We start from the raw sequence: 15681 nt of genomic DNA on the forward strand, positions 1-15681 counted from the left end.
CAGGTAGTGTTAAATTTATTACCTTGGGCGTGCTTTGCCTCTGGCCTGGTTTCAGCTGAGATAGAGTTAATTTTTCTTCCTAGTAGCTGGCATAGTGCTGTGTTTTGGATTTAGTGGAAGAAGAATGTTGATAACACACTGAGGTTTTAGTTGTTGCTAAGTAGTACTGACACTAGTCAAGGATTTTTTCAGCTTCCCATGCTCTGCCAGACGCACAAGAAACTGGGAGGGAGCACAGCCAAGATAGTTGACCCAAACTGGCAAAAAGGATATTCCATACCATATGACATCATGCTCAGTGTATAAATGGGGGGGTGTTGGCCAGCTGGGGAGGAGCCACTGCTTGGGGACTGGCTGGGCATTGGTCAGTGTGTGGTGAGCAATTGCACTGTGCATCAGTTATTTTGTATATTCTTTTATCATTGCTGTTGTAGTTGTTGCTGTTGTTATTATTATTTTATTTCAATGATTAAACTGTTCTTATCTCAACCCACAAGTTTTCTTATTTTCCCCCTTCTGATTATCTCCCCCATCCCACTGGGTGGGGAGCATGAGCAAGCAGCTGCATGATGCTTAGTTGCTGGCTGGGGCTAAACCACGACAGCCTCCTTTCACAAGGCCACTGTGCTCACCATGTTTGTCCTGCTTCTTCCATTTGTTTTGCAGTCAAAGGAAAGCTTGTCTATTAGAATTCCCCAAGGTTTATCTACAGCATAACCATGCCGTGCATAGTCTTCCTTGTCTTGCCTTTTGATAACAGCAGTCAGCAAGAGCACAAAGTCAAACCAGGGCTTTGGGCTGCTTACATCTCTCTCAGCCTTAGGGGAAAAAAAATGTCACTTCAGGATGTTTTTATGGCCATTCAGAGTCTATTCTCATCCCTGCCTTCAGGCTGCTGAGCTTTCAAAGGGTGTTTGGCTTTATGGACAGCAAAACACAGAAAATGTTATTTCTGTATTCAGCACTGATCAACAGATGCAGCCTGATGGGTCCTTCTTATTGCAGGATGAAACAGAAATCCTTTTCCAAACAAGGATCTGAGTTTTCCAGAAGTGCCTGGTTTGCAGGAGCAGCAAAGGTCACCTTACACTGGGCAGGCATTTATCCAGGTGTAAGTCTCTTGCTAAGCCCCTTCTAGAGAAGGACCCTGAGGACCATGACCAGGGGAAGACTACATGCTGGGGCTGCCTAGAAGGTGAGGGCTGTGGGACTCTAGAGCCTGAATCCATCCCCTGTTAGAGCAAGAGGCTTTTAAGGACAGAGGTGTTTATGGAGCTTCCCATCTTTGCAGGTGTGGTGGTTTACTGTGCCATGTAGATTTGCATTGTGTAAGGAAATAGTTTGGCTTTCGGAGGGGGCTGGTTGCCTTGCCATTCCAGAACTGTGGAAGAATCACAGCTCCTGCTGTCTTCATCACGACCTGTGGACTGTGTGTATCTCTGAGATACCTGGCCACAGGAGGGACCATATTTGTCTGTTACAAAGATACTTACAGACAACCATGAGAGTGTGTGTGCCTTACTCTGTCCCAGGAGGTCACTGGCCAGTGCTGCTTTGCCTAAGTAAAAGCTAATTCTTGAGCTTGGGAAGTGCTGGAGGTGCTTCCTTCACTGTGTGTCATTAGTTTGTGTGGAGGGATTTAAGGTTAGTTGTGAGACACCTTTCCTCCCAGAAGAAAACTTGAATATTCCATCACACTGCTTTTCTTGTGCAAGGTTTCTGTCTCTCTTGGCAATATCAGCCTTGGAGATGACCTTCCCTCCATGTTTGACAGGCTCTTAGCTCCCAGCTCTCCCTGCAGCAAAGTAATCAAAACAGCCCTGCTAAGATCCCAGGTGAGGCTGCAGATGACTAGCCCCTGGAGATGATTTTCCAGCACTCCCCTGACAGTTCCTCTGGGCTGAAAATGTTCAGCTCAGACAAATCAGTTTGCTTCTGGTATTCAGAAATGCTGGAAAAGCTAATGCTGTGGTCACTAGCTAGTGCAACCGTTGTCCTTTAAATCCTTCCTGTCTTTATCTAGGTCACTTTCTCCCCTTTCTATCTCCGGCCTGACCCCAGTTAATCCTCTGCCCTGGATATCTGCTTATTCCTACAGCCACCTTTGACCCATGGAGAGTGACAGAGTTAGTCTGGTTTCTTCTGGTGCACATCCTGCAACATCTGAATATTTTAGTTTGGTTTGCTTTTCCCTGCTCTCAATCCAAAGCTTACAATGTCTGTAGGTCTGGCTGCTTTTTGCACCACTGCCTGTCAGTAGATTCTCCCTTGCCAGGCCAATATCTAGATAAAATGTAACTGCCCTCAGCCACATAATTACCTCAGTCACAGCACATGGACAAAAATCCCAAAGCCCTTCCTGGTTCAGTAGTCACATCATATGGTAACATGTCATCTCTGCAGCAAAACACTTGTTAACAGGTGACTAACAAGTATCATTAATCATTGCCCTCACAGAGCCACAGAACTGGGAGTTGAATCAGCCATTGATTTATTGCAAGACACTGATCAGAAAAGTCCCAAATTGAACAGGTAACTCTCAGAGGTCACCAAAGGCCATATGTGGCTACTTTGGTTAATTTCTTTCTTTTTTTTTTCTTTTTTTTCTTTTTTTTTTTTACCCTGTGTTTGTGCCTTAGTAGGAGGAGGGATATGGTCAAGAGACATGGAGACATTGACATGGAGGCTTGGAAAGTTTTGCTAGCAGAGACATTAGTCTCTGCACAGGATTTTGATCAAGAGTATCAAAAGGAATTTGTGAGGCTTTCAGATGCTTGTACAGTCAGTCTACAACTGCAGCAGGCAGTCCTTTCCATTGCTGAAACACCCATCTGCCCACAACCTTCAGCTGATTAACTAAAACTCAGCTTAAATGCATTGTATGGTTGAAGTCCCACAAAACCAGACGGTTTGAGGAAAACAAGGGTTGCCTTGGCAACGTTCAGTAAGCATCACTGGACAGCCTTTATATTTCAGAGGTCTTATTAAAAAGCACCCTCAGGAGGAAGATGGGAATCAGAGGGGATGGCCCAGAGTCCAGGTGAATGGTTGGGGAGAGTGTCCTGGTTTCAGCTGGGATAGAGTTAATTTTCCTCCTAGTAGCTGGCATAGTGCTGTGTTTTCGATTTAGTAGGAGAAGAATGTTGATAACATGCTGATGTTTTAGTTGTTGCTTATGCCAGTCAAGGACTTTTCAGCTTCCCATGCTCTGCCAGGCGCACAAGAAACTGGGAGGGGGCACAGCCAGAATAGTTGATCCAAACTGACCAAAGGGCTATTCCATACCATATGACGTCATGCTCAGTATATAAACTGGGGGGGGGGGGGTGTGGTTGCCGGGGAGCAGCGATCGCTGCTTGGGAACTGTCTGGGTATCGGTCGGCGGGTGATGAGCAATTGCATTGTGCATCACTTGCTTTGTAAATTATTATTATTATCATTATTATATTGTTATTATTATCATTACTATTTTACTTTATTTCAATTATTAAACTGTTCTTATCTCAACCCAGGAGTGTTTCTCACTCTTACTCCTCTGATTCTCTTCCCCATCCCATTGGGGTAGGGGGAGTGAGCGAGCAGCTGCGTGTTGCTTAGTTGCTGGCTGGGGCTAAACCACAACAGAGAGATACAAAAATACACTGGAATAACAAAGGGTGAACAAGCATCCACCAACGCCTGCTGAGCATTTCTTTGCCCATCAGGATGGAGATGTGGCCAGGCCAGTGTTGTGAAGCCAAGGGGGCTATACTTAAGAGCTCATAGCTGAACACCCATGCTCTCCTGCTGTTCTCATTTTGTTGCTTGGGTCTTTTCTCCTATGAATGGCTGAAGGTGATGTCTCATAAGTGTTTTTCACCTAAGGCTGAACCACATTCCCATCTGTTGTAACTGGCTGCTCCTTGAGGTGATGCCTTTCTTGGTCCCTCTCCTGTCTCAGAGAGGCACGTGTCCCTTCACTGTTGGCAAGCAGCGCAATCTGCCTTTGGTCTTTGCACTGGGTAAGCAGCATGAGGCTGCCTACTCCCACTGCCTCTAACCACCCACAGCGTTGTCCTCCCCAGAAGAGAATTCTGGAGGGAGTATCATTGCAACCCTATTGGCTGCTTACAGCAGCCCTTTGCACACTTGCTTTCACAGCAGGAACTTTACATGTTGGAGGGTCTGGCCGCTGTCAGATCACACTCCTCCCCTTGCAAACTCCTGGAGACAGGAGCAATCACTTGTGGTGAGAGCGGAGAGTTTAAGAGAATCCTGTATTGGGAGGGACACAGTGTTCAAACAGAGGCTGTGCGGGAAGAGCCCGCAAACGCAGGGATGCCAGCCATGTTCCTCAGGAAACATAATGCATGGCCAACAAAGTCTGTGAAAAGTGTTCCTTGTGAAGGTCTGGGCTCCCCATATGTCAGAGACCACCCAGTTGCTTTGGTATGAATGTTAAATGCAAAGGCCCAGATGCAAAAGCCACTGCAGGAAGTACTGAACCTGTGCATTCCCCAAAGGTGAAAGCAGGAGGAAGGAACAAAGGAAGAAATGTCATTTTCTGCTGCCAACCAGGGCGTCAGAGGAGGCAGCCCTCCCACTCACTCACACAACTGGTGAATGGGAGTCTCTCAAGCCTACAGATTTGTGCCTTACCTGCCTTTTTGCCCACATATTCCAATTTATACTGCTGCTGCAGTGAAAAAAGGCAGGCTTGTTCTTGCCCTGCACATGTGACATGACCTCCAACTACAGCCGAGGGCTGTGGGTACCTGCCTTAGGAAACTACTTTTATTTTTCCAAGATGCAGCTTCTCAGCAGTGCCTGAAGATCAGGACTGCTGTGAAGTGTGTCATGTTATAGACTCCAGCACTGGTTTTGAGACTGTTTGCCCTTCAGCAAAGACCTGCAAATTCCAGGGACTCCCTGTCCCCACACTGCTACAGGGTCCTGAGGAGAGTGAAGCCACCAGCTTTGTCCCACTGTTTCACAGATGCTTCCCATGGCAACCCCACGAGCTGGGTCAGAGGGCCTCATATAATGAACTGATATACATGCTTGGTTCCTGGGGGAAAGGATGTTATGTCACCATCCAAAAGCAGTCAGTCCTCCATTAAAATCCCAAGTCATCCACACATAGCATGTAGGTGGTTTGTATATTCTCCAGGGTGGATACCTCATCCTGAAATAGCCCTCTGTGTGTTTTGTGCACAGTTGGCACGTGTTTCAATAAACAGGACTAGACATGAATCGTTACTCCAAGGTATTCATTATTCATTGCCTTTTTCAGCATTTGAAATCACAGGGAAAGCAGTGGGAGGAGGGTTGAGAAAAGTCCCAAATAGGCCAACCCTGAGTACTTATCAGAGACTCAAACTCAGGCTATCTGCAAGGCTGCCTTTACTTTTTCTTCCTGTATTTGCACACTATTGTGACAGCACAGCAAAGTAAGGGGACGTAGACCTGTTCCAAAACTCAAGTGAGCTCTTAAAGCCTGTGATCAGGGATGGAAAATGGGGGGAAAGGTTTTTACTGAGGAGCTGAAGTCACTGTCTCTCAGGAGTTACACTCAGAGAACACAGTGTTACAATACTAACCTCCCAAACACTGAGAAACTAATACTAAAATACCCCAACAGCTTTGGTTTAACTGCTTTATTGCAGCTGGTGGCTTTAGAAACGTGACCATGTGCACTGCCCCTGGCCCATGCCAGCTTCCACAGTCCCCTGGCAAAGTGAGGCATGGCCAGAGTCTCTGATTTCTGGGGACCTTGTTGTCTTTCCTGGAAGGACATGTGGAAAATGTTTTCCATTTCAAGTAGCTGAGTGCTTCTCCAAAGGATGACTTTCTTTCCTTGCCACTGCTATTAAGTTCCAGACTGATAATCAGGAAAATCTCACTTTAAATAACCTTTGCTCCTGTGCACCTTGGGGAGTTGATGTAAAAGTACTAAAGTCTCTTAAAAATCCTTGATGGTTGAAATTAGTTACCCAAGACTAAGGAATACCCATGGGCTCTAGATCTAAATTCCCACATCTTCAAATGGCATAGTACAGCCTTTCCACCAGGCAGGCAGAAAATTGCTTAGTTATTGTGAAATGCCCAAGCTGGATGACCACTACTGAAAACTGCAGAAGGAATTCAGCCATTCTTTTGTTAGGGCCACAGCCACAAAGTACGGCTTGGGGAACCATGCCAAGAGAAAACAACCTATTGAATTGCCACTCACTAAGTGAGCCCCCTCCACCACTTGGCCTGAGCTAGGCAGAAACCAATGAAAAAAAGCTGCACATAAAATTCAGGTAATTAAGGCTTCATCACAACGCTTCATGCAAGTGTGTGCACAAAGTCGTATTAGACAGGAAGCCATAATAGCCATGGTGCCTAACTTCATTTTGCTAGCAAACTCACGTGTTGTGTGTTTAATTGGTTTAGTGAAACTGACACTTTGATAATGCCTGACACTTAGAAGGCAGCCAAAATACTAATTCATGGCTCAATTAGCCCTGCCTTTCCCACTTTTCAAACTCCTTCCATGTTAATGAAGAGGCCATTTATGTAACTTTTCTTCCCAGAGTTCAAAATTGGTCACAGTAAGTGAGCTTTATGACTAGGAGAGAGAGTTTGGGATTTAACTTTAATGAATCTGTTGGTCTAGCAACCGTTCTGTAATTTTTCTGCCTCAAATTTTAATGACCACTATTCATGATCACTAATTACTGATTTTCAGCTTTTATAATTATGTCCAGTCTGTTTTTCTTCTCAGTCACACCATTTTGCATCAGTCTCACTGCTCTGGTCTCACTGAATTTGCTGTTGAAAGATGAGACTGAAATTTCTGGTGGAGAAAAAACTTTCTGGAAAGATATGGTTTGGTAGAGTAGGTCTATACAAGGAGAAACAGACTAAACATAGCTCACAAAGACTATGCAGGAAGCCCACAAATAAATGCAAAGGCATTACTAGGAGAGGAGAAAGAAAGATGCTTTACTCTAGAAGGGTTGAAAGAGTCAGTTTCTCTCTCTAGCACTTATCAATGCTTTGTAATTAAATAAAATTCAGAACACCTGCTTCATAATCCTTTCCTTATTACTTCTCTCTCTTTCATATACTCTGTGTTTCAGTCTTGAGTGGTCAAGCTTGCATTGTTGAAGTTATCTATCCATAAAGGATTTGTACAAGGTGTACTATCAGGATTATGGTTTCATCTAGTGAATATTGATACTATATTCGGAATAATATGTGAACAGGTGCTTTTGTGTACTGGCATATTTATATTTGCTTCCTTGAATCACTTGTCTCTTGATCTGTTTGCTACATAACACCCAGTACAGAGATTTGAACATGCAGCGGTGCTGGGATGAAGGGTTGGAGGGCATGACCTAGCTGATGTAAAGTGAGTTTAGGAAGGGAAAGGAGAATTAGAGCTAGAAATGTAACCCTTGAACTTTCTGGCCATTCAATTCACCTGCAGAACCAGCCCTAGAAAGCCTCTGTCCTAGAAGATGGAATGGTTAGGAGGATGATGGCCTGGCTTGCCCCCAGAGCAGCACCAGGGGCCACTCTCCTCTGTCCCACTGGCAGAACCACTGCCAGCACTGGTTGTCTTGCAGACCTGTGGCACCTCCTGCCTCCAGCCACACCTCGCAAAGAGGGAAACAGTGCCTGTGCTACATTAATGCTTGCCAGAACGAATAAGCAATTTTTCAGATGAGAAAGCAGAGTGGTTTTCACAAGTTGGCGGGGTTTAACAAGGCCCTTCTCTATCTTGCAGCTTATGAAACAAAAGTACTTAAAAGCAAGGAAATCAGCTGCTGAAGGCATTCAGATCTGACAGAGATTATGTGAAGAAACTGACACTATGAGGGCTGTGTCAGACAGAAAGTACCATAGGGCTGGACGTCACCTTCCTCCTGCCTTCTCACCTTCACCTTATGGCAGACAGTCTACTGACAGGCAGACTCTAGCTTTGGCAATTCTCACTCAAATGGAGAACTCTCCAGCAAAGAGCTTGTTGCACACCAGCTCTTGGGGACTGAGTTCAAGTGTCCTGCTAATTGAGGAGCAGAGTACCCAGGAACTGAGCAGGCTGATGAGGGCATCTCTGATGTGAAGAGATGTCTGCATTTGCAAGTTGTTCTCTCACCAAACACTTCCTCAAAAAAAAAAACCCCAAACAACCCAAAATCAAAAAAAAGGCCCTGCCTTCAGGGCTGCAGTCTCTGATTTAGGTGAAAACCAGTGCAAGCTAAAGCTTGACCCCAACAGTTTGATAAGTTCCTGGTAGCGGAGATAAGAACTGTTATGCTGCTAATCTAGTATGCCATTTACGGTGGTAATGACTGCATCTGAGCGCTCAGGGAAAATATGTGCAGATCTTTTCCCTTGGTTTCCCTGCACAACAAGGCACAGATGCAGTTTTCAGGAGAAAACCTGAATCTTTGTTCTTTGTTGCCCCACTAAGCTCTTCTACTACCTTGCCTTGTTGCTTTCCAAACTTGTCAAGAGCTTTGACACACTGCAGCAACAAGATCTGCAGTTTAAGATTGCAAGCCAGTGATCAAGTTTGGGATGATCCTGCAATCCCTAGGATGTACAATCACTTTACACACCATTTGATCAAACCAAGACAGTACATACTAAATATTCCAGATATAGCATTTACTTGGGTTTTGCGGCCCAAAATACAGTAAAATGATGATGTATTTTTTGGCTTCTAGAATGCAAAATGATGCAGGAGTTATTGGGGGGCTTTTGGTATTTTTGTTGCTTCCCACTGGACACTCGCAGTCCCTTTTTCTAGGTGCCATGCCCTCTGAAACAGCAGGAAGTGTCCACAGGAGCACCTGACCAACCATGTGGCATTACATACTCTGGCAACCTGTCAGCTGCTAGGGTGGTTTTCTGGGTCAGTGGCAACTGTAAGGGTGATTGTGGAGGAGAAAAGTACTATGGGACTTTGTTGTACACAGGGAGACAAACAGCCAGACCATTGGAGCGGCTCTGCAGAAGCCAACATTGTCAGGGACAGCGTGGCAGCTAGGCTCTCCTTGCATGAGGCTAATTAGTGTGCTCAGCAGTGTACAGCCTCTGAAAGTCAATAATGCAGTAGTTACTGGAAACCTCAGAGGTTTATTTGCTTTTGGAAGAGGAATTTGAGGCATTTATTATCTCCGCAGCATTGTGCAGCCACCTCGTAGCACTCTTCTTAAAATTAGGCTCTTCATTTAGAGGGTTTTTAAAAAACGTGATACATTTCTGGTCTGGACACAGTTTTCTTCTTCATATTCTTCTGCTGGTTGACTGCTTGGTTTCTTTTTGTCTTTGTACATTTAAACTTGCAGTTTGAGGAAACATGCATCCTAGAAAGCTAATAAAACAAGCTTGTCCTTTGGACCACCAAGTGCAGTGAGGCTATTGTTGCAGTGGTACTGATGCACTGACCCAAAGATAATGGTAAATAGTATGACTAGCAGAAAGCAAGCTGGAAGATAAAGACTACTTTTTTTTAAAATACCTCACCAGCACTTCCACATAAAGGATGTAGACCCCTTCAGAGAATGTCCCCTGCAAATGCCAACAGGAGCAATGAAAACCATCATTCATGATGACAAACGGTTTGTACCTAGCAGGCTCCTATCACATTAAGCCAAGGGAAAAATGCTTGCATTTCCTCTGCTGTGAAAAATGTCATGCTTCATTTCTTAATTGCTCTAGCCTGACCAATTGGCTGGCCTTTTAGACAAAATAAGAAGAGAATTCTTGTTCCAGGTACTCTTGGATATGGTCTACACTTGCTTGGGCTGGCAGGGCTTGGCAGGGCCTGGCAGGGCCTGACAGTGCTCTGTGGGAGAGATCACCAGCCAAATGTCCTGTTGATGCACAGGGAGTGCCTGGCTTCTTCCAGTGAAGGTGAAGGGCAGTGCAAGCAAAAGTGACCCTCAGAAACTGCATCCACATGAGACAGCTTAGCATGAAGTTTTCCTTACACGTAGAGGACAAGGCAAACTGAACTGAGCCCTGCTGCTAAAAAGGGGGTGTAACTGTCCCTCTTTCTGCTCATTTGATTCCTGGATGTAAGAGACCTGTCTTGGCTGCAGTTGTGAATTAATACAATTTTTGAAATAGTCCTCACCCTAATGACAAGAAGTCCTTCACTTGCATTTGTCTACCACAGCTGTGACAAGCAGAGAACATGTTCTTCCTGGCTTTGAGTACAATGGACAGCTTTGAACGTTAAAAACCACACAGATCCTGTGCAGGCAAAAACATGCTGATAGGAGCAGAAAACCTAATCCAAGGTAGACATGCTTTGAAATTTTCTTTGAATGGATGTGAGGAGGTGAGATTTTAAGTAAAGTCACTTGTCACTACTATCTGGCAAACCACCGGGACCTCAGAGTTGTCCTTCCTCTCTATGTAGCAAAACGAATCTAGATTGTCATCAGTGCTGTTCTCAGCAGGCTGGCTGCAGAAGATGTAATTAGATTTCATTATGTTATAATACAGTATGTCTAGGAAACAGATTTATGGAGGCATGTCATGGAATCTGTCCTAGGTAGAAGTGCATTAGATGTAATGCCAGGTCTTGGCAAGGGTAAGGAGTGAGTTTCTGTAAGTATCAGTGGCAGACCCCTTCTTCCTTCCATGCAGCAATAGAACAGGAGACTTGTTTTCATCTTCTTCTCGTTGTTTTCTCCCACAGGGAAGCCAGTCCAGGGTCCACTGTCTCACATCCATTGCAGTGACTGCTTGCAAATCATCCCAGTGTGTCCAGCAGTACTGTTGTATACCTTGGCACACCATACTGCCCTGAGCACGGAGTCCTTGTTTCCTCCCTAGGGAGCATGGTGCAGGAAGTCCCCTCAGGTTGGGACTTTGTCTAGCACCCTGCTCTGGTGCATGGTAATGGAGCATGCTGGACACACAAGTCCTTGTAAAGAGCCGCTTTGTGCTTTGTTAGGGCATACACCATTGCCAAGAATGTCATGCTGTCTATCCACTTCCCCAAGCGAGGAGCAACTGTCCACCAGTTGCTTTGAATTTTGCCAGGCAGGGCAGCCAAGGAGGCAGAGTCTGCTAACCCCCAGCCTCCCATCTGAGTGAACAGGGAGACGCCTGCTTGGTTTGCCTTGTGGTGTGTCAGCTAATAGAGGTTACCTCTCCTTTGTACCTTGCCTGATAATCTTTACCTCACTGTGGCTATCATGACCCTCCTTTTAAACATTTTCTTCAGCAGCTGGAGCATCCAGATGCTGCAGTCAGTCCAGCCAGCCATGGAGGCCAAGGGGCTGTGTCCATGGTCATGGCCTGCTTGGTGCTGATATATTCCTTATTTAGGGACCCATGGGAGCAGTGTTTTGTGGATTTTCAGGCTGGTTGGTTTAGCCACTTGTTGATGCCACAGTGACTCTTCTAGTATAGGGACTTGACTGCCAAGGGATTTTCTGTCCCTCCCCAGAGGACACGGGCACCTTTTTACATTATGCAAGATAAACACTTCAGGTGACTCTGGATGTTTTTTAAAAAAACATGAGTGCAGTTTGCAAGACCATGAGCCTGGGACAAGTCATTAATGCTCTGAGCTGATTAACTTCTAGCATCTGTAATGTGTGCAGAGACAGAGGAAAGCAAAGCTTTGTTTGTGGTATGTATGACCATTTAGAATACCTCTTTCCTATTTTGGACAATCAAAAGGGAAGACTGAAATTAAATTTGTTGTAATGGACATTGACATAAAGTAGACAAAGTGCTTAAAGAAATGCTGATTTCCTGAAAGGATGGGTTTCACACATGAATGTGAAACCCAACTGAAAAAAGGTTTTATGTAACTCCTCCTGACTGATTTTGAAAATGTATGGTCACAGCCCTAAGGCTAAAAAGTCCCCTTTACCACCCCCAAACTTCAAATTACTGCAAGTAAATACCATCAGAAAAAGAAGGGCTGAAGCAAGATCTTTGGAGCTAAGACACCTCTGCTAAACCTGGAATTGCTTGCTGAAATTTACTTGAAATTAGCTGGAGGATTTCTCTGCTCTTTTGTTCATGAAGAGGACTGTAAGCTCCTGCCGTGAATGAGTGACTTTAGCTGAGAGTACCGATCTCCTCTCTCTTCCAGCTCAATGCAGTTGCTAACATTTCAGAACAGAAAGCTGCTTACCCTGCCTGAAAGGCTGCTGCCTGCCTCCAAGAACACCACAACTGGCTGGACCTGCCACTTGTATGGCATGATGCTGCAGGGCTAGACTTTCAGAGTCCTGCTTACCCCTCCAGGGAGAGCACCTGGTGCCCTATGCATTTTCAGAAAGATTGTGAAAGCTTTAAAAAGTTTAAATATTTGAGGTTTCTGTCAAGTTGGTTTGCAACTGCACAAAGGTTTGCATATCTCTCTATTTCTTGTTCCTACCATGACAGTGATGGTGTATTGGAAACCAGCCCATAATACTGACTATGGAAAGGGTAGGATGAGGAAAGAGGCACTAACGTGTTCAGCTGTTTATTGTGTTGACAGGGTGAAGGTGGTCAAAATTGTTCTCCTGGCTTGTTTTTTCCATGTAGATTAAAGACATTTTCTATATATATCATGGTTAATCATACAGAATCCCCTTCATGATGAAAAAAGAGATTTGGATTCTTATGTTAAAATTTTCCATGGGTCAAATCTCTGATTGTGAAAAAGCATGTTGCAGTCAATACAATTAGAGTGCTGTGCCTCCAGATTTTGCTTTTATACATTTCTAACCTCATCTCAAGGCAGGGTCTTTCAACTGCAGTGCATAGTGAAGACATGATGGGAGAAGAGGCCAATGCCATTATAACGTCTAATGAAAAAGTGTAAGTGCAGTGATGCTACCTTTGAATGCTGCACATGGTCTTCAGTTATTGCATCCCACATGGCTCTGAGAAGAATGTATCATTAATAATTTGTAGTAACACATGGCTTCTAATTCATTGAATTCTTTTTTCTGTTTAAAACAAATGGAAAAACCTGCATAATTAATCTCCTTGCAGCTCATGTTTTATCAGAGATGGCTGTGCTTTTAGGAGCATATTCACTCCTCCAAAGTGTCAAAGCATGTACTCCAGCATTTAGGGAGAATGCTTAACCAAAGACAGTCTGCTTTCACCTCTGACAGCCTGATTAAAAGGAAAAGTACAGTCCCTACATGTGACATCAGTTTTGTTGTGCTGAACAGGTGCCATGGAGAACAGAACAGCAAGTAACTTACCACATCAATTATCTGCAGCAAAGAAAGCTGGAGCTCAACTACGAGGGGTTGGGAGTCATTCACTACCGGTCGTTCAAGACGATTGTAGTTTCTTAGGAGTTCTCTGTACAAGCGTCTCTGGCTTTCACCCTGCTGAGAGACTAGGGGAAAAGAAAGAAGGCATCTGTTATTCGGGCTGATCACACTGTCCCCATTGTTTGTCTGTTTTGTTGAAAAACCCCTCTTAATAGGTTTGTAATTTGAAAGCAGTTCCCAAAAAGATCCCCAAAATTCTGCACATGGGTGTGACAGACACAGCTTTCCTGTATACATGACTGATGACGTCCTAAAAAAAATTAACTACTAACACTCTAACTCATTTCTAACACTCAGAAACTACAGAACAGGCTTTGGGACCCTGAGTAAATGTCCCCCTCCCTTGGTGCCCCTCCTGCTAATGGTCAGTGGAGATGTGGGTCCAAAACCACCAGACAGCTTCCTGGAAGGCAGTCAGTTTTTCGCTTGTTCTTATTTCCTAGAGACTGGCTGCTATAAGCCAGTGCTGGTATTACTTGGACGTTTTGCTTGTTTACCCAGCATGAGTAACAGGTATTCGTATTTCTTCGAGCTAATGTATCAGACCCTTTTTTGTGCTCAGGAAACAGTGACAAGCCTTCTTCATACTCTCTTCAGTTTTATGTGGCAGACTTTCCAGGCTTTGGGTTAATTCCCTTGCCTTTTTTCCTTCTGATGGCAGCACACTTTGTTGGCATCTAATGAGGTGGTGGTATGAAGGCGAGAGTATTTGACAGGGTATGCATAATGATACTGAATTTCTGGTGTTACATGCTTAACTCAGCTTCCACTGGGAACAGCCTCAACACAGAAGCTGTCATGCAAAGAACTGAGCATATCAAAGACTAGCAGAATTTCAGTCTACACTTAAATTGCAAGATGCCCCTGTTCCCTAGCTTTGGGGTTGGTGTGGAGAGTATCCATTTAACCTGCATGTCCAGGCTTCCTTGCCACAACAACCATGAACAGGGCAGAGTAGCAGTGATGGCTTGGGTCTCTTCCCATGAGAAGGTGAGCACTTTGCTGAGACACAATGCCCAGGACTTGGGTCCCCCAAAACAGTGTAGGTGATGGTGCTCAGGCTGGTGCTCAGCCTGAACTCTACCCAAGAGCTGCATCTAACAGAGTGAAGGTCATGGGCTGCAAGTTCCCTGAGGCCAAACCAGTCCTGTCAGCATGAGTGCATATTCCCTGAACTGTAGATATCCAATCCCTGGCAGGGAATCTGCACTCTATTATTACTTTGGACTGAAGCATTTTTTATCCACTGCTGCTCCTGGTCTCTGTGTGTGACTTTTTTTAACTCTTGAGCAGAGCTCTGCACATTAAGACCAGGACTCCTCTCACAGTGGTTATGAAAAATATGTTTTTGATAATGCAAACAAACTGTATCAACCAGTTCTGCCTTCCCCAGACTCTTACTGTGCTCAGCAAACCTTGCAAGCCTGGAACAAGCTGCTCTCTAGCAGCCATGCCTTTTCAAGTTAATAATAAATTTAATTTATAAACAGTTTATAGGTCTGTTTAATTTGTGTTCTCTTCAGTTTTCCTGATACTAAAAGGAGCTTTGTGGCTTTCCAGTATGGCAGTGCCTGGTAAACAAGGAGGAAGAGTGGTTTTTTTTATGTTGGTAAGTTACACCAACACATCATCTTCATGGGCCCTCCCTGCTCTTGCGTAATACATTACGCGAGCATGGGGATCCAGAGGAGGAGATGCTGTTAAGCACTGCTCCAATAGCCCTTGCTAACACATCAGTATTGGATGCTATGTTTTCACCACTGGCAAAGACAAGCTCTGTCCACAATACCTCTCCTTCAGCAGCTTAAGTAAGCTTCCCTGCAAGGCAGTGATTTAGGTCCTCTGTTAAGGCCATAATAGTTGTTTTCCAATGCCTCAGCAGACCCTGACTCCCTTGTAAGATCCTTCTGTGGCAAGGAAACCAGGGAAAATCATTACACATTGCTCTATGGAAAGAGGGTCTGTGCTTTGAGGAAATTTGCTATCCTTTCACTCACCTACCCACCCACCCCCCACCACTCCATCATGTTCCTGTGCTTTAGGGAAGAAATGACTGCCTGCACTATTGTTCTCATCTTGAGTACTTACGTAATATTTGCCTTTAACCTTCATTTTAAAGTGTCTGCCTCAGCTTTTACAAGAGAAAAGTGCCCTTCACCAGTCTCTGGAAGTCAGCTAGACTGCTAGAGTGTCCTGGAACCATCGTTGTCATGGTGCATTAAAGCAGTCCCTCCAAGGGAGGTCTGACGTGGAGGCCTCTGAGCATAACCCTTTGCTGTGTGCTTTGGGAAGCTGTCTTTGTACTGTGTGCTCCAACCATGCTGAAGCCAGGCACCTTCCCCTGTTAAACTTCGTGAGCTGAAGTAGCCCAGTAGTGCAATTTTGTACCTGGTTT

General features: G+C 44.8%; 1 protein-coding gene across 1 annotated transcript in view; it reads right to left on the reverse strand.

Annotated features, from left to right (window-relative positions):
* Window positions 1–15681, reverse strand: part of LOC104028676 (neuronal acetylcholine receptor subunit alpha-7-like) — a 62271-nt gene that overhangs the window by 29277 nt on the left and 17313 nt on the right. Inside the window, exon 2 of the mRNA XM_075726653.1 lies at window positions 13212–13351. Within this exon, the coding sequence (XP_075582768.1) occupies window positions 13212–13351 (140 nt within the window). The remainder of the gene's footprint in view (window positions 1–13211; window positions 13352–15681) is intronic.

This window comes from Pelecanus crispus, chromosome Z, assembly GCF_030463565.1.
Source record: "Pelecanus crispus isolate bPelCri1 chromosome Z, bPelCri1.pri, whole genome shotgun sequence".
In the NCBI taxonomy this organism is placed as follows: domain Eukaryota; kingdom Metazoa; phylum Chordata; class Aves; order Pelecaniformes; family Pelecanidae; genus Pelecanus; species Pelecanus crispus.